The 18,821-nt window shown below is 36.7% G+C and overlaps 1 protein-coding gene across 3 annotated transcripts; it reads right to left on the bottom strand.

Moving 5' to 3' along the window:
• Window positions 1–826: 826 nt before the first annotated feature.
• Window positions 827–18,768, bottom strand: LOC109031239 (proton-coupled amino acid transporter-like protein pathetic). Of its 3 annotated transcripts, XM_019042648.2 has the most exons (10): window positions 18,453–18,768; window positions 15,438–15,499; window positions 12,930–13,013; window positions 11,852–12,002; window positions 10,443–10,567; window positions 9,787–9,871; window positions 7,142–7,417; window positions 6,190–6,365; window positions 5,067–5,236; window positions 827–2,685 (listed from the first exon to the last, which is right to left on the bottom strand). In XM_019042648.2, exons 2-10 carry the CDS (start codon window positions 15,491–15,493, stop codon window positions 2,444–2,446), a joined length of 1,365 nt encoding a protein of 454 aa, XP_018898193.2. In that variant the 5' UTR covers window positions 15,494–15,499; window positions 18,453–18,768; the 3' UTR covers window positions 827–2,443. The 3 variants fall into 3 exon arrangements, with proteins under 3 accessions (XP_018898193.2, XP_018898195.2, XP_018898194.2); XM_019042650.2 differs by lacking the exons at window positions 15,438–15,499; window positions 18,453–18,768 and adding an exon at window positions 14,673–14,791; XM_019042649.2 differs by lacking the exons at window positions 15,438–15,499; window positions 18,453–18,768 and adding an exon at window positions 14,530–14,644.
• Between the last annotated feature and the right edge of the window lie 53 nt (window positions 18,769–18,821).

Genomic DNA, 18,821 nt, shown 5'->3' with positions numbered 1-18,821 from the left:
GTGGAATTGATGCTGCCTTAAAAGTTTTCTAAACTTTGGAGACTTCCTTTTAGTTTAATAATATTAAATTGAGGTTTTTGCGTAGTGAGGAATTAGTGCTACACACCTAAAAATCACTGGTTTTCATAATAATTAAAGTTTTCATTGTAAAAAAAACTGACTTATCAGTAATGGTTTTGTCGAGAAGACTTCAGCGAACAATTTGATGGCAATTTTGAAACTCCTGACTCCGTCTGGCGAGATAAACACTGCACTCAATACAACTGCAAAAATTTGTTGCCAAATGTGGCGACACCTCTTTCTAATGACTTTTCTCGCTCAATAATAAACATTTCAGTTCAAACTGGCAATTTTCTTGAACATTAGAGTCTCTTTTCAGCAAATATTGCCAAAGAGTTCATGATCAGTACTGATTTGTTACCGCAAATTGCTCTTTTGCTTCAAAATCGGGGTTGGCGACGCGTAACCGACCGGACATTTTCGGCCTTTAAAGTCTCATATTATGAAATATGATAATAATTTATCATATTTTTTAGCGTGGATAGGTTCAGGGACATCATTCCTATTGATTTATTTATTTGGTTTTCAATCGTTTTGCCCTATATCGTTCATAACCCACGGCGACACGACTATTCCTCTTATCGTGAAATCACCCATGAGAAGTTGTCAAAAAATGATACTCTCATTGAGGAAAACATTCAATCCACCTTTGAGAATGCTTGTTCTGTCAAAAAGCAGAAGATATGAATCGTGCTTCTGAAATTCTTTTTACTGAAGATGGTGGTGGTGTTTTTACAAAATTGCCGGCAGAAAAAAAATTCGCTAGTTTATTCAACGGTATGGTTTTATTTCGAGGAAATAACACATTGAACATTGTCTTATTTGGAAAGTTTAGGTATTATGCAAGATGTAGAACATGGTATCGAATAAAAGACACGTTAGAATATGCAGAGTGAAGTGTTGGAGGACTTATAAACGAGAAAAAAGCTCTACTCTCTCAAAGATCCAGTCACTTGCTGTGTCTCAAAGGCTACTTATCAAGAGACATGAAAAAATGATCAAACTTTTAAATACAATGCTTTATTGGCATCCATCATTTTGCCTCTAGCCCATCAATACTCCCGTGCCAAGGAAGATCGCCGTATGAGCTTTCAGACGTTGCGAAATTTCCTTCGACAAATCATGAATTTTTGGACAAATTTGTGAATATTTTTCTTCCGATTTTTCTAAGAGTTTTGTTCGTAATTTGAGCTAAAACTTGTGAAAATTTTAAGAAGAAATATTCATAACTGTCCTCAAAAATAGATATTTTCTGAGAGGAGATTTGGCAAAGCCTTTAGGCTTTTACGGCGTTTTTCCTTAGCATGGCATAAAAGCCAGGTACTACGCACATACCGCCTGCAAAAGCTTACAAAAAATATTCATAATATAACATGTATTTTTTTGACAACAGCTAGATTATAACGAACATTATACAGATGAGTTCTAGATAAAACATCATTATCTTTTAGTTTATAGAATACTTGAAAACCAGGCAATCAATGACAGGTATTATGTGGTTTCAACCGCACAGTGCGGTCCTACCTCCGAAAAACTCAGCAGTTAGGTACCCCTTCATTTTTTACATAATGTGCAACTTAAGCAGTCGTCAAGCAGAAATAGCTGCAGCTATTTCTGCTTTCTGCTATTTCTGAATACATGTATTCAGACCGGAATTTAAGAGTTGCCAGTAATTTTGCGTTCGTCAAATGGACTTCATTTTCCAGTTAGGAACTAAAATATCTGGCTCATCCGTAAAAACACTTATGTACATCGAGAAACTAATGGTACTTACTTTGTTCCTACATTGAGCCAGATATTGTAGTTCCGAATTGCAAAATGTAGTCAGAATAGTCACGACGTGGTGGCTCAAGTTTCCATTGATATTATATGCAGCTGTTTTGCATTTATCCTTTCATTTAGGTTGTACAACCTATTCTGAGTGTCTTATTCTGTAAAAAAAATTATTCAAAAACAACTTCATAATTTTTTCACGGGGTCTTTTTTTCTCATACGTAAGGAAAGAAAATCACAAAATCATTTCGAGCACACCAAGAAAATAATCAACACGAAAGTTTGGTTAAAACGGGAAGTTAAACACAAAATAATTCAAGCTTTCGGTTGGGATTTCCCAGTTTCTCCAATCTCCAATGTTGTCTTTGCTAAATTTGCCGCAAATTATACTAAAATCAACACAAAATTTTAGTTGGTTTGAGTTCTATTTCCTTCACTTACCAAAAGTAACACAAAAACACGATAATTTTTATCAGTGTAATCAAAAATGTTCTCACTCATATCAAAATCAATGCGAGATTTTCATATCTTACTTTCTACTTCTCTTTCTCCCTATTCCTTTCTCTTTTATACACAGAGCGATCCCTACAACCGCCTCCGCCGGTTAAGATCATTCGTAGTTGGTAATGATGTCAACCATACTTGAATATGTGCCGAGCAAAGTCGCAGCTAAAGCAGCTAACATGAGGAGAATATTTTTTAAGCAACGCCAGTCGGTCCAACCTCTTTCTGGATCATAGTAAAGCACTAGATCTATAACAGCAGGGCAGAAAAGTCCCATCATTGAAAAACCAACTGCTCCAAACAGCGATATGATTGGTGCCAGGTTGGGTATCACAGCTGCAACAACGGCTGAAACATAATTTTCAATAGAAGTGTAACAACTACGCTAGCATATCATGGTAAAACAAAATATCAGAAGGAAGATCCCAGGTGATATTTGTAGGCGGAGACAGAGATGGTAACTACTCGACGTAGCAAATAATTAAGCAACTTAATCCATCAACTTTAGTGTACAACACGATGCACCCATTAGATGATCCCAATAATTCACTCTCCCAATAACTCGGGTGACAAGCTTTTTTGTATTCGGAAATTTAACCCTCCCCCATTTTAAAGGTCGATACGTTTATTAGACTCTTTTTTGACTCCCTCAAGTGAGCAATACCTCACTGATATAAAAAAAACCAAGCATGAATTGATTAAGTGTTCTCACACTTACAAAAGAGAGTTAATGTGGGGTAGGGACTAAACGGAATGGTTTACGTTTTGCAAGGTATTCGACTGGTTTCAGCCTATTTCGTCAACGATTTTTAGTCTGCGCACCCGTTTTGTCTAGTAGTTTACGTCCAAGCGTAACATAATCAACGGTGACTTGATCCAAGCGTTTTATTTTAGTCTGCATGTAAAATTATATCGACAATATCGAAATGAGAAAATTGAGAGAGAATGAGGTGTTGGCATGGTATCTCATTTTGTAAATGAAATGCTACTCTATTCTTTTGACTCATATTTTCAAATTGTCATTGGTGAATATTTGGTTTTATTTGTATCCTTAAAATTTTCACTAAAAATACACCTTAATTTTTTTTTTAAAAAATGAAAATATTACTTTATTTTAAAAACATTTACATTTTTAAAAAGTGGAAAATATCTGTGGAACCTTCTCCAAGCGATGACATCAATATTAATCTCAATAAGCCGTGGCTGTGTTGAAAGGAACTGTACAAAAATGACTACGAGAGGGAAAAAACAAGAAGCAAGCAATCTTTGGTTTTAATCCATTTTTACATCGATATTTGAGGGTCAAATACGTCCAATTTTGAGCTTTTGGTAGCGCGTACACCACGCTGCACCACAGTAAAAACAAAACATATAAAGAAAAAATTAAAGTGCTTTGGAAATCAGTAAATTTGACACGGAACCATCTTAATATTTACAAAACACACATTATATTTTTCTTTAATACATGTTTTCCCCCATCAATGTAAATGAGGATAATTCATGCAGAATGTGCATCGTGCAAATATGAGTTGAAAAACACTGACTTCGCGAGTTTAAATATTAGAGTCAAACACAAAGCAGGCGGCGGCGGCGGTGGTGTGGCGTGTTGCCACTGCGGAACGCTCATTGGCGCCTACAAACCTAAATGGATACTTCACGCATCGCGCAATGCTTGAAGTATCCCCTTAGGTTTGTAGGCGCCAGTGCGCACTTTGCGCTAGTAGGCCGCCCGCCGCGCCGCGCCGCCTCAAGCAACTATTTCACAACAGAGGTGTTGCACAGTAACATACGAAATTGAAGACGCTTCAACATGACAGGCATCCTTTGAGAGCAAGGAGCTTTCCTCACAAAAAATATCAAGATACTACGGCACCAAAAGAGAGCGGTAGTCCGAAAACTCACAAAGTCCTAGCATCCGTATTTAATAGCGTGTAGCATAATTTTTCAATTTCATTAGAGAAAAAAGGGACTCGATTTACGTGGACACATTCTTGAGGATGCCGTCAAGAGGATTTTATTTTGAATCAAGAACAAAATCGCTTAATGAAAGCGGGTTTCAGCTTCATGTAAAAGACTTTTATTTTTTTAAAATCATATTTCTTTAAACAAGCATTATTTTTTTTATTGATTTACAAGAAAATCTTTTCGGCGGGAAATTCGAGCATATTTCTGCTTGCATCAAGTCACTCTTTCCTCTAATGAAGTTCAAAAATCATGCTACACGTTATTGAATACAGATAATAGGACTTAGTAAGGTTTTCGACTACCGCTTATACTTCTTCTTGTCCTCGTCGACCGATTTAATTTGCGAGGGATTTAATTCGTGCTCTGGAAAGATGTCATTAATCATGATAAAAAGAAAGATGAAAAAAGGAAGCAAATCCTCACTCTTCCAAGACATTTTACATTTTTATCCAAAAACGTCGTGAGCCATTGTCGAAATTAGAAGTGTTTCTTCATACAGTAGATGAGGCATATTAGTGCATGTTAACAAAGTGTGTTTTCTTGCTTTTCTGCTACAAACAAGGAACAATGCAATAACGTTCATTAGATTCATATGTGACGGACTTAAGTGAGAGATAATTCATTGACGGAAAAAACTTCCTTCCAGTGCCGTGCCAATCGTGCCATCGTGAATAAGAATCTCAATTCTCGTTTCGCTGAATCTCTTTTGCTCTTACATTTTTCCAGCTTCTTCATTCGGGGAGTACAGACCAAAAAAAAGTTACCTGTTCCAACAACTAGAGAGCTTCTGACACAATAGTAGGCCTTTTTCGAGTTGTTCTTGTGAAATCGATCCTTCACGCTGTCCCACACAACCTCGGAGGTTACTGTCATTTGAAGCCCATAAGAGAAGAGGATTGCCAGCGCGATGAGTATTTTCACTAATTCTGAGATCCTAATGATGGAATCGAAATATATTTGTAATTAATATAAATTATGTATCATCATAAATAAATGAAAGGAAAAACTTCTTTCTTGTTACATTAAGTAACAAGAAAGATGCCTGGTCAGTTCTAAGTTAGTTAAAATTCCCCAGTTGATTTAACGGAAATTTCTGTCATGTTTAAGAGAAAAAATTGTCTTAATGCATGTTATGTAACCCAAAATTGCTCCGAACAGCTTGATGCATATTAAGCGCTTAAAGTCCTGGACGGACTGCAACGCACGGGAATTTTAACGAATTTGCATGACAACCCCAATAATTATCAAGGTATCATAAAAATGCGCATATAAGTATAAAAAATTTTGCTTAAGAATATTTTGCACAGTAATACAGTAAATCAAAAGTTATCAGGGCTGTCAGGAAAAGATAAATGGAGTGTTTGCGATGATTGATAAAGTATTGCTCCATTGAATTTTAGTCTTAAATATTCTAAGACGAAAAAATGGTACCGAGGGGTACCTGATTTGCACCAATCCACATAAGCAAGGTAATAGAAAATGTAAAGCCAGAGTATAAAGAAATCTGAAGAAGAATGGCAATCTAGTCTATTATAACAAGCTAACACCAAGTTTTTGTCCCAAAATCACCACCTCTCCCCCTAAAAGCATCTTCAGATTCCTCACGAATTTAGGTCAAACTAAACGTACCTCGTTCTTTCCCAATGTTCACCGGAACAATTTTTTTTTTTTTATCGTACGTACGTATTCTATTTAGTATCTGATTTTAAAATTATCGTTTCTCTCAGTCATACGTCAGGTTCGGCTGGATCTTGCCCCCTGGATGCTTGATAGCGTTTAAATCTTAAACAGATCGAAAATTAGTTTTGGCAATCAGTTTTCTTTCGATCCTAAGATAATGGCGTTTAACTAAAAATATAGGCTGTACATGACTCCGTGAAGACTCACCAATCGTCTTGCATGTTTAAGGAGATGCTACCTTGTACCTCGTCACCGAATTTAAGGTACCCGAAGAACCCGACAATGGCGTTTGAAATCCCGATGCAGAACATCGACCAGCTTAAGACCCCGGTCCACCCCAGGAAATGATCGGGGTTTTTCATCTCATTTTCGGCCGGCAACACCTGATAATAAAAAGAACTACCGGTGAAATATTAATAAAATAAGTCGAGTATACATGTTGAGAAATTTGTGTTTAGGCTGAGGATAAAATAAAATAGCCTCACCAGCTTAGATGGGCTAGTTTTGCATCATTTAGTACAAAAACAGCCAAACATTCACTCCTTGACAGCAGCTCAAACTTTAAGGAGAAATTGGGAATTCGAGATGAACGCTGTTAAATTTGCTGGGGCTGTTGACACTCTTCAAAAAGATCCAGTTTTAACCTTCATAGCATTTATAACAATCCGAATAATGTCGTAAAACTCTGACTCAATGCTTTTGAGAGTACTAAAAAGTGTTCAGTATCGAAAAGTGAAAAGCGATGTATTTTCCTGTAGCTAGTTTCTGCATCTGCCTTTTTCATCTTTTAAGAGAGGAGGACCAAATCATCAACAATTCAAAAGAAATTGCGATTATTAAAGTAAATTGAAATTTTTTTGTCGGAATTAAACGAAAATAAGCTTGCGTCATTGCTCAACATGAACTTTTTGTAATGAAAAGTTCTCTAATTAGGAAACTGAAAATTCTGTAGTGATCAAACCCTATGTTTTTCAAAAAAGCATTTTCTCAACCTGCTAAACTCGATCAATTTAAAATAGGGCTGTCACATGTGTCCTTTTTTTATCACAGAGAGGGAAACTCTGCTTACGGCTGCAACAAAAATTTACGATCGTGTTATTTCTCATGTAATGAGTTTCCTTGTAAAGTTAGAAGGTATATATGCTTGCCGAATACTTACAATTCCAATGCCCTCACAACCAAAAAGTATTGTCGAAATGAATAAAGGGATTTTCTCAATGGGAGCCACCAAAGGCCTAGAGGAGACAGGGGGTAAATCCCTCAGGATTCTACAGAGAATAATCCCGAGACCACCAAAAAGGCAAACGTTGGCGAAGGCTGAGAAAGGGGCCAAGAATTTCATGAGTTTGATAACTCCAACAGGAAGAATTATGATGAGAGCCAACAAAATGTACCATCGAATGTTCCATTGAGTGTCTATCCGAGTCTCGACGAGCTAAAAAAATAAGCTCATGAAAAAATCACAGAACGATTTGATTACATTTTACACAAGCACCAGGAAAGACAAAACGCCTTCAATTTTGTGTGTATGCAATATGAACATCTTCAGAGCAGTATTAGTTGCTCGCGTCTAGGCGTTATCTTGAACATTACATCTATTGCGTGTTAAGAGGACTGCTCGATTACTGTCTCGGTTCTGTCTGCCAAAAACAACTCCGTTTTTCACAAAGGTTCAACCCTAAAACTTTGTTGGCGCCGATTTTCATCGTATTTTTTCGCTATATTTGTCGCTACAAGTCGGGCTTGCAGGACAGCAGGAGGAGAGAGCCCCGAGGCGGCTGATCGGCCAATCAGAGCTGATTGGAGATTTTCCCCTACTTTCCCAGTGAGCCATTTCAGACTTCAGCTCGCGTCGCCTCACTTACGTCGATTACGCCGAGAACGTCGCCGCGCTTCTGTGATTCTCTCTCCTGCTGCTGCCTTGCTGCCCTTTTTGGAAATTGCTGCTCTTGCTGCCATTCTCACCGCTCTCATCACCGTTTCTTTCATCGCTCTTGGTAAAACAAGCTTGCTTATTTAGTAGTAGACGACTATTTCCTGCTTTAGTTATGATGGTATGAATGAGAGTGTGCTTGTGTCGCCCAACCGCACCCTTGCCCTTAGCTACCGCTCCTTTTTCCTGATATGTCCGCACTTTTGATCCTTTACGCCCCCGCTTGAGAGCTGTTACCATGCTAGGCTAGATTTCTAGCATACGCGAGTGAGATGGCGCCAGGTTTCGCCCGTGACGTCGAGAGCATGCCGCTTCAGCGCCGCATGGCTGTACCAGACTGAGGACTTCGGTGAGTGCTTAGAGTGCTTATTTTTCATATTTTTATAGTGCATTTTCTCTCTGTCATGTAGATTTATCCCCATTTTCTCGCTTTATGGACTGGCCGCTTTGAGTTCGACGGGTTCCATCCATGCGCTATCTATGATAGGCTCGGAACTCGTCGTTCCGAGGTTGCCAGATCGCTTCGCCCTACTCTTCTTTCCTCTGTCCTATTTCTCTCTCTATTCTATTTGCTCCCCTAGCTATTGGAGATCGCACCAAACTTATTTGATGCTTATTATTTAAAATTTGTTACAATGCATGCATGACCATTATCAACGCATAATTCAGTTTAGGGTCTTAAAAATTATAATTTTCTCAAATTTTAGCGAGTATGAGTTACGGTTAAAGTATAATTGGATTTCATTTTGCAAAAAAGAACCAAGAGCATTCCAGTGTCGCTAAGATCGTGCAACTTTCTTTACCTTGCAAGTCTAAATTGAGCATCTAAACAAGTTTTATCTTCACTCTGAATAAAATAAATTCAAGACGAAAATTACGTTCGTAAATTTGATTATTTACATTATTTCAGTAACTTTATTGCAAATAATGTAAGTTGCACAATCCTTGCAACATTGGAATGATCTTGGTTCTTTATTGCAAAATTCAATCCAATCATACTTTAATCGTTACTCATACTCGCTATAATCTTAGAAGAGTGTAATTTTTAAGGCCTTAAACTGAATTATGCGTTGATAATGGTCACACGTGCATTGTAAAAATTTTGAAATAATAAGCATGAAATAAATTTTAGGTTAGAACCTTTGAGAAAAACGGAGTTGTTTTTGGCAGATAGAACCGAGACAGTAACCGAGCAGTCCTCTCGACACGCTATTGATGCGATGTTCACGGTAACGCCTGGACTCAAGCAACTAATACTGCTCTGGAGATGTTTATATTGCATACACACAGAATTGAAGGCGTTTTGTCTTTCCTAGTGTTTACCGCATAATCGCGCTCGCTTGATTTATCTTCTAAAGTTAAGGTACCCTCCGACAACTAAAACCCCATTTCCAGCATTTTTACTTGAGAAGTATTGCCAGGCTTTCTGTAAGAAAAAAGTTTTAATGTGGCCCCTATTAAGAAATATTGGTTTATCTCCCACTCTTACTTGAAAGCTGAACCGATTCTATCAAAACATATTTTAAGAGAGAGCCACGGCCCCTTTTAAAAGGAAATACTCTTACGACGGAAAAGCTGTTGTCGAGTTGTTTATTCGGATTTTTCTCTCTATTGGCACAATCAATGCTTATTTTAATATATATATTTTTTTATAATAACGAATGCATTAAACATATCTTAATTTTGATATTTTTAAAATTTATCCTGATCCTTACAGAAAGCTGATGACTCCTACTAAAATAAATGATACTTCACCGGAGTAATAATTGGATGAACTCTACAATGAGGGAATCAGTTCTAGGAAAAAAATAAATCAACAAATACACGAAAATATGCATAAAATGATTATTCAAAATCGGTTTTCCACTTACCTGCTTGATTGTTGATGCGATTAAGACCATATAAATTGTGTTTACACCATAGTAGGTGATTAAAGAAAACAGCTTTACAAATCTCCTGGAGAATAAGAATAAAATATACTTCATTGAGATAAAAACCAGTTGAGTAAGAGCGAATGAGAAAAAGTTGGAAAATTAGATTTGAAAGATAAGACGAAACAAAATGCAAAATCCAACAATTTCAAAGCCCCCAAAATCAAGGCATGGAGGTATATGTTCAATTCGGATGACTAATGAGTTACAATTGAAAAGTTGACTGATCAGTTATTCCTTTCTCTGTAGCTGAAGCCTTCGTAAATGAAGAAAAAAGTGACGTTTTTGAAAAGTTTTAGACACACGTCAGGTTGACATTGTGGATGGGCCGCAACGTGATATAGCTGGCCGGAGCGCGACTTGTTGATACTGAATCCTAATAAACTGAAATCCAGCCGCAATAAATTAGAAATTGTTATTTTACTTAAAAATTAGGACTGGACTACTATCTTTTTGTGTGCGTATTCAGTTCCGGTCGTTATGATCAGATAACTGTAGAAAACCGTAAAAATTGACCGCAAAGACTGTGGCCTCTTACTCGCTTCATTTGATCTTCATATTTAACATTCATCAATTTATGTGTAAGCCAAACCTACCTGGCAAGACCACCATGACCTTTGGCAGCGGGTAGGTTTCCATATTCAAATGCATACTCGGCTGTTTCGAAATATGTCAGAAATGGCTTTTTTAACATGTAACACAATGTTTGAGAGTTCCTCACCTAAAAATTGAAAAGATTTTCTTATTATCAAAAAAATATACAAGTCAGCTTCGTCAATTATAAATACACTTGCATTACTGCAGACAATTTAAGGTTAGAAATGCAGCAAAGTGGATCTAATATAATGTCAAACGCTGTAGCTGGAAGCATTTCGCACTTCAAAGTCGGATGAGGAATTCAACCCATTACTGTGCTTTACTGTGCCGTATTATGTTTAAGTGTATGCTTTTTCTTCGTCTTTTGGTGTGATATAAGAAGACCTTGTATCTCTAAAGATGAGTGTGGATTAAATTCTATGTAATGCAAGAAATACTGATGTAACATTGAGTGAATTTAACAGAAATCATGTCAAATTTTGATCAAAAATGAACTGATATTGGTTTTGCGCTTATTTGCCTACACATTTTTCCAAATGAAGAATTACAAGTTAGGAAAAAATATTTTGAACGCGAATGTATCTCTTCAAAACTACTTTTCTTGGTTCGATTTTCGTGTGAGTTTTCCCCTATCGCTAGCCTCGTTCCTTATCAGTAAAGTTTCAAATTCGTGAATGACGCTTTAAAAAAAGTCCCATTCAACTGACTTGTCGGTGTGTTAGCATCAGAATTGGACGTATTTCTGCCAAATGGAACTATGTGTATTATGACGTGAGCCCTGTTATGCATATATTCTTATGGGTCTCAGGACTCATGTCTAAATGCACATAGTTCCTCTCGGAAGAAATACGTCCAATTAATAAGAGATTTTTACTTCCTGAACGACCAGCCCAAGGCTTTCTGTATGTATCTAGTGCCTATCATCGATTCATGTTTTCTTATTACCATAAATAGTGAACAATACATTTTCCAAGACTAACATTGGAAGTGAAAGGGACCATTGCTCTTCCTTCTTGCAGGTAAAGGTGATTTAACGAGATTTGACCACCGCCTATCAGTCAGTTGCTTTTAAAGTCAAATATACCGATACTTTTTTCCCGTTTAAAAAAATTATTTCTTGCACTCTTAGTGATTTCATTTTTGGTCATGTATTAATGAGAACCGGTCCTATTACGTGTCTTTATCACCTGGAATCTACAATTGGACTTTATTTGGAACTAAGAAACCATTATTTTTGGCTTATTCCAAAAGTGCCTAACTGCCAGAGAAACTCATGGTACGCGTGCTATTTTCGAATCGAAGCAAAAATAGTGCTTTTGTATTGTAAGATGTAGTTTAAACTTTTTATGATTTTTTCACACGCAGACCCGTGTTGAAAAGATTATGATGTTGTACTTAGCCTGCTTACAAGCATTGCGGTGGTATGAGTGATGGCCGCGACAGCCATTGCCGTGCCGATAAGACCCAAGGCGATTCCTGCATTTTTAAAGGCATCTGGTGTTGCTAGCAGCCCGGACCCCAGAGAAGCCTTTATAATATGCAAGAACGTTTCAAAATCTCTGGAAAAATAAATAATTGAACAAAATGAAAGTTAATTGGACCGCGCTCCGCAGAAAGGAACCACATCAGCTACTGCAAAATTTAACTGGGCTATTCAATCATTTCCAAGAGAATATTTGTACGGATTCTTTCCAAAATTTCAAGGAATTTGTTTCGTACTATGCAGAAAATTCCTTGAAGTTCGCACAAAAATCCGCAAAACCGCTTTTATGTAAAAAATTAAATTGCCCAATTAAATTTGCCAATAACTGATGTGGCTTTGGTTCCTTTCTGCTTAACGCGGTCTAATTGTCCCTGTTGAATGAGTTATATACAGCTGAAACTCTTATCAATTCGACCAAAAATTAAGTATCGGTAGAGGATGTCAGTAAAAGTTTCAAAAAATACGGTGCTGTAGGGCGGGGGGGGGGGGGGTTTGCGAGGATCTGCAATAAAATGCCGTCATCAAAAGTTGTATGTCGGTTATTTAGTCATTAAAACACATTTCCAAAATCAGCAACTAATGATTGCAAGTCACAATAAGACTATACCAAGACAATAAAAGCTAAAGATTGCCATTTTCAACACATGAGGCGACCCGCAGATCATTTTAATGGGCTGTAATTGTCACGCTGGATATTCTTCGATGTATCATCCGCAAACTTCATTGAACGATATTTTTACCATGAGTCTTGGGATTTTATCCATTTTTCACTGATAACTGCGACGAAAAATGTCATTTAGTTGCCTGTTATGTCCCAAATTTCCTTCAACTCAACATTTTTTTAGGTATATTCTGAAAAGCAACTACTATGGATAGCATTCATTTTAACTTTAGGAAGTTTTGCCAGTCTCCTAAAAATTGTACTAAGATTCAAAACACTGTTAATCCGTGGCTACAATTAAAATATGAATATTTTTTGCGCTAAATAGCTGAATCGACTTACGTTGTTGCATGTTTAAATTCTCGAGTATTTGGATTTTTCTCTTGTTGTTCCTCTTTTCTCGGCACAAGATCGGCACAAGAATTGCTGCAACAGAAACATCACCATAAGTTTTCGAAATAAAAATTTACAAAATGTTATAATAAGTAAAAAATAGCCTTACTTATTGATTAAAACTAAGCTCTAAAATCATTAGAGGAGGGGAAGAGGTGCCATCTAGCTTACGAACTAATTACTTAACATTTCAGTCAACATATTCAGTGTCCTTGTCCAACAGAATGAAAGAATAACCGTGGGAGATTGAAAGCAATCCTTTTTCGGAACTAAAACACTCTGACAGCTGGTAAGTATGTTTTTTGACAATTCTTTCACCGCAACTTTTCTAATTGTTATACCCTGAAAGCTTTATCAATAACTTTCTCTCCTTTTTTGAACGAGACGTTAAAAATTTAAGTTCAAACAATCAAAAAATTGCATCAAGCCCCCCTCCCCCCCTCACGTTTACTTTCTCCGGTTTCTCGATATTCTGAAGCTCAACATAATCCCATCTCAATATCATCTTATACATTTATCGCCTCTCGAAGTTGACACCTCATCTGTTACTTTGAGAGAACCCGTAGAGAGCTTGTAAATATTATTCTCCAAACAAACTAGAAAACAACTGCGGCCAATGAATCAACAAATTGTGAAAATAAGATACTCATAAAGAAAGAGTTGAAAACTTTCCTAACTCTCTCATTCCTAATCTCACCCAAATCTGAGTTGTTGTCCATCGAGTACCATTATCGATGGTTTGCGTTGCTTGTATACTCAGCCCAATTACAAAGAACCGCGCAAGTAGTCTGATTTCACTGTTTCAAAACCTTGCTTGAAAATTAGAAAAGATGCGTTGCTTTTACATGTACGGCGATCATTTAACATTTTCTAACGTAACATTCATTGATTTTAAGAGATTAAACTAAATATGCTGCACTCAAGAGATACAGATAAATGAATATAGTTTTTGGGGGTTACATTGCACGAAAATCAAAGTAAACGCAATAAAAAATGCTGAAATTCACTCCGTCACATAAAATTTGGAATGTCCTCCGCATCGTGCGTTTTCGAATTTCCCGCGGCATCAAGCGCCGCATTTTCCCTTCCGCTGTCGCCAATCAGGTTTGCTCAATGCAAGATGTAGGGAAATCTACCCTAAGTATAGACAATCGTCACAACGTTTTCTCACGTCTGATATTCGTCGATTCAAAGCATTCTTTTTCCTCCTTATAAAAAAAAAGAAGGAGGCAAAAACAAATGCTTTAAATCGGTTGAAATCAAAATGGCGTCACTTGGTTTTCAACGGTCCAGAAGCATCTGAGCGCGTTACACAGAATGTTAAAATGAAAGATTACCAGTAAAATTTAAAAAAAAAAAAAAAAAAGGAAAATAATTAAGAAAAAAAGAAAAAAATGATTGTAAACAAGTTGTGGTATCTAAAAAATCTTTTTGATAAAAATCATAGCCTTAGCTCTACATTTTCACACATTTATGCACACATTCTGCACCGTTGATAATAGTAAGAGATCAATTCTCCGAAAGGAAGAAGGAATCATAGAACATTTACCAAGACATTTAAGACAATGTATGATTGATTACTGTCCTAAGAAAAGTAAGAGCGATTGAATGAGATTTTTGCACTGAAGAGGATCTATCGTTTTATGTTGCGTAGGTTATTATAAAATATATCTTTTATTATAATTTATTCACCTCCTATTTACAAGTAGGTATGACGAGTTACTACATATTGCACTAACAACTTCACATCACGAAATGAATTTTTTCATTTCATCTTTTCCCTTTTTTTACATTTGAATATGGTCGGGCCTTTTAGGGTTATCTCAAGAGTATATGCCGCTATCAATGAATGGAATCGTCTCAAGTTGATACGTGATAACACTGACGCAAAATTTACGTTATCAAGCTGACCATCACTCGTCGTCTATGAACTTGCTACCTCTTTAGTATATTAAAAGTTTCTCCTTTTCGTCTAAATATACACGAGAGGAATTGAAAGGAAACGAAACCCGTGAATAAAATATCATATTTTAGTTACCACTGCTTTGTTAGAAATATTGGAGTGAAATGCGGGGTGTATTACACCCCGGAGTCTAATTTGCCCCTTTGCATACCAAACATGGTTTATGTCGCTCAGGATTTCTGGGAGCAGCATATGCTTTGGGGTGTTTATTTCTGATTTATCGCGGCAATAAGACAACCCTTCGCCCACACCCATTCATTCATCAAATGCATCCTTTACTTTACGGAACTTAAACCGCACATGAATCAATGGCTGTGAAGCTAGTGCTTGCTGTTGTTCAGCGTTGATTACAGAATTTTAGCAGCCTAATCAAGATTGTCACAGGCATTTACAGTCTTATTTTTTCTGTGGATACTTTCTTTTAATTAATCTGCTTTCACTCCTCGATTGAGTTCAACTTACTTATACATTAGACAAATATAGAGAGCTATTACCTTTCTGCAGTTTTTATTTCCAGGGTGGTTTGTATCGTTGCCAATTGAGTATCCATTGCAGTCTGGAAATAATATAAAATGTTCTATGATGAGAGGAAGGAAAGACGAAGACAAAATTGAGAAGAATATGATCTGCATCTCTCTGCATTTCCCTATCTAAAACTGTCACAATAATAGAATCTATCAAACCTGCTACATTCATGGTTGTCTACGTCCGGAAAAAAGGTTCGGTCATACGAGTCATAGCGCGGTGACATATCTCAGCATTCGGTTCTTCAACATGAATTTAAGACAATAACGTAATTTCATAAAAAGGATGTTGTTGTTGTTTTATACATTTATTTATAGGTGCTTCAACAAAGCTGGGCCATTAACACCAAGAGCAGAGATCACAAAAAGAGAATTACCAAAAATTGAAAGAAAGTACAAAGAAAAAATAATTAAATTTGGAAATTAAGTCGTTTGAAAAAGGGAGGGATTTATTGAGATCAGAGAGAGGAGGGAAAATTTTGAATCTTGGTTTTTTTTTTTTTTTTTTTTTTTTTTAAGAGTGAAAACATGCCAAATTTGTCCTAGAAGGGCCCAACAAAGGAATTGCATCGTTGAAGAGGAATTTACAGATACGTTCATTTTGTGCTGCTTAAGAGGCATAATTCCTATCTTTCTGGGTTTCAAAAACCACGAATAAAAGTACATTTTGTAAGATTAGTTGGACTACATTTTGCAATTTGGAACTATAAATTCTAGCCCGGTTTAAAAACAACGTATGTGTCATTAGTTTCCCTTTGCACATAAGTGTTTTTCCAGAAGAGACAGAATTTATAGTTCCAAATTGCAAAATGCAGTCCACTTGGAATGAGCAGGACTGACGAAGATACATATTATTAGACCATGGCAAAAAATTGAAAATTAAAACGGTTAAGTATGAAAAAAGCCACAGCATCGTCACTGAATATTATGAAACCTGTGTTGTATTTAAAAAATTCTAAGAAATCTGGTTTAGCTGAAGGTTATTACCTGCTGATAGTCACAAAAATAATAAAAATCGGACCAGTGAATATCTTGAACGAACTTCGACAGTAAATGTACGTATTTGAGCAATCAGAGGGCTTATAAACGTGATAATATATAATACCCAGAACTTATGAATGGACCCACCAGAGGTGAGAGTTTTTCACAATCGCGAATTTGCTAAAGAGGTACTTCAGAAGGATGGATGTATGATTAATCAAAATGTTCGATTGGGATAGCACTCAACTTCTTAATACGGTACTATAATTAGGTACAAGTTGCGGCCCATTGTGTGAAGTAATTGCTTTCTTTAGTTGACACGGCTCTATTCTTACAGTATCAACATTATTACTTCGTAAAAAATTTGAAACGAGAAAACTCGATAAATGCTGAAAGGAAATTATCATACATTTTTAACAAATGAACTTTGATAATTTGTGTGAGAAATACAGTAGCGGAGGCTCGTGAAATATTTAAAAAATCGCGATTTACTTTTACCGTCACTATTGAAGTGTACTTGACTATTGATCCATGGACACCAAGATGCATTGACAGAATTTGAGTGGCCCACTAGTAGGTAGATTATAGGTAATCCAACATCATTTTCCACAAGCCTTCTTTCATTAATTTTAGATATACCAAGTAACTGTTAGCAAAGATTTCTTTAATTTTTCAACAGTTACATTGTTGCGGCATTGATTCCATGAATCTTTCCTCATAACAATTTTTCCGGAAAATTTTCTGATAGCGTAGCAAAAGTATCGTGACATTTCAGCAATATTGTCGTAACCTACCATCGTTAAAACGAGGCTTTTTACATGGCTTATCAAGCTGCTATCTTGATACATCAAGCACAAAGTAGATACGATATCATCATTATTATCATAAGAAACTGCGAAAAAGCTCACTGATTTTACGAAAGCCGCACCAGCTTCTTTCCGTGTGGAGTTGGTGCTAATTTTACATTTGGAAAAAGCCGTCACCAATTGTATTGTTTAACCCAAGAGAAATCTTAAATTTTAAAAATAGCACGTATGCGGGAATGTGACGACCATAAAACATTTTAGTGCATGAAGGCAGAGGGGAGTAAATGTCTGATGGCTATTATTCAACAGAATGGTACAAACAGAATACCACACCAGATCTTGAAGTCTCTCCGCCAAATATACTTCAAAGGACCGCTGGAGGTATATATAGAGTGCCTTAATTTTGAATTTTTTAGCAGTAAAGTCTCTCTTTTCATGAACCAAACGGTTGCCCGCATACTGTCGCGTTTAAGACAAACGCCGAATGGGTATGATACTATTGTCACATTTTCTCTGATAAAATATCTATTTCGAAGAAATTTTGCGAATATGTTTCCTCATAATTCTTAGACTAACTAGATAAAATAGCAAACTATTCGAAACATTACAATTTTCTCAGCAAATTGGTGTTATAATGGGACAAATTGGCAACGCTCAAAGCAACGGTCCTGTTCCTGAGAATGTCAGTATACACTATTAGTACAGGCAAATAATGGATCAGATGTGCCAGTGGGTAAATCAAATGTACATTATTTCAGATTATACATCAGCAAAAAGTAGTAAGACCTAGTATCAAACACCGAGTTTTCGATTCCAGTATAAACGAGGATGTCACCCTTGAAAAACGTGGCGGACGCCATCCACCGCGGTGATGCATGCCATTATTTCTTCCAACTTGGTAACATCCCTGTAGAGCAATCAGTACAAATGTGTGTATCTCTAATTGATGAATCCACAGTGAACAAAATCATGATATGTACTACAGCAGTGAATGACGTCATGTACCGTGTTTTTTGAAGGACGATATCTCCGTGAATATTGGACGTAGAAATTTGGCAGTTGGACGGATCTCATTTTTTTAAGCTAGTCAAGGCGCTTAAAACACCAAAACGTGGCTTTTTGACTAGTGCAACCGACCCATCATTTATAATTATCCACGAAAAAGCGAAAAATCTAAAGGCATACTGTTCATACTTACTTCTTAGATCAGAATGTGTCACTTATCACAGGTGGAATTTGTTCTACTCCACAAACTCAGTTTCAGGAAACTTTTCAGCAATCTAGACCTACTTCAACGGAGCACCAGGTTATCCGTTAAAACTAGGATCGCTCCAAATACAGGATAATTTCACGCATATCACGGTTGTCAAGTCCCAAAAAGGCCAACAATGTAAATATTGTATTGACGGTTTGGTAAAAAATAGGCGGCTTCTGCAGCCTAAAAACCAACCACTATAAAAGAATCCGGGATTTCGCGTCCGCAAAAACGCTTGGTCCGCAGAACATTCGATTCTGCACGGCTCTAAAATCGCGAGTCCTCATCGACGATTGCAAAATCCATGTCTTG

Source organism: Bemisia tabaci, chromosome 4, assembly GCF_918797505.1.
Source record: "Bemisia tabaci chromosome 4, PGI_BMITA_v3".
Classification (NCBI taxonomy): Eukaryota; Metazoa; Arthropoda; class Insecta; order Hemiptera; family Aleyrodidae; genus Bemisia; species Bemisia tabaci.
This window is presented reverse-complemented; position numbering and strand designations above follow the sequence as displayed.

Excerpts from the sequence above, each read along its gene's own strand:
- LOC109031239 (XM_019042648.2), bottom strand. The coding sequence starts at position 15,493 with ATGGATACTCAATTGGCAACGATACAAACCACCCTGGAAATAAAAACT. Across the intron at positions 10,568-11,851 it reads CTCATACCACCGCAATGCTT|GTGAGGAACTCTCAAACATT; the intron begins GTAAGCAGGCTA and ends TTCAATTTTTAG. Across the intron at positions 7,418-9,786 it reads TCGCATCAACAATCAAGCAG|CTCGTCGAGACTCGGATAGA; the intron begins GTAAGTGGAAAA and ends TTATTTTTTTAG.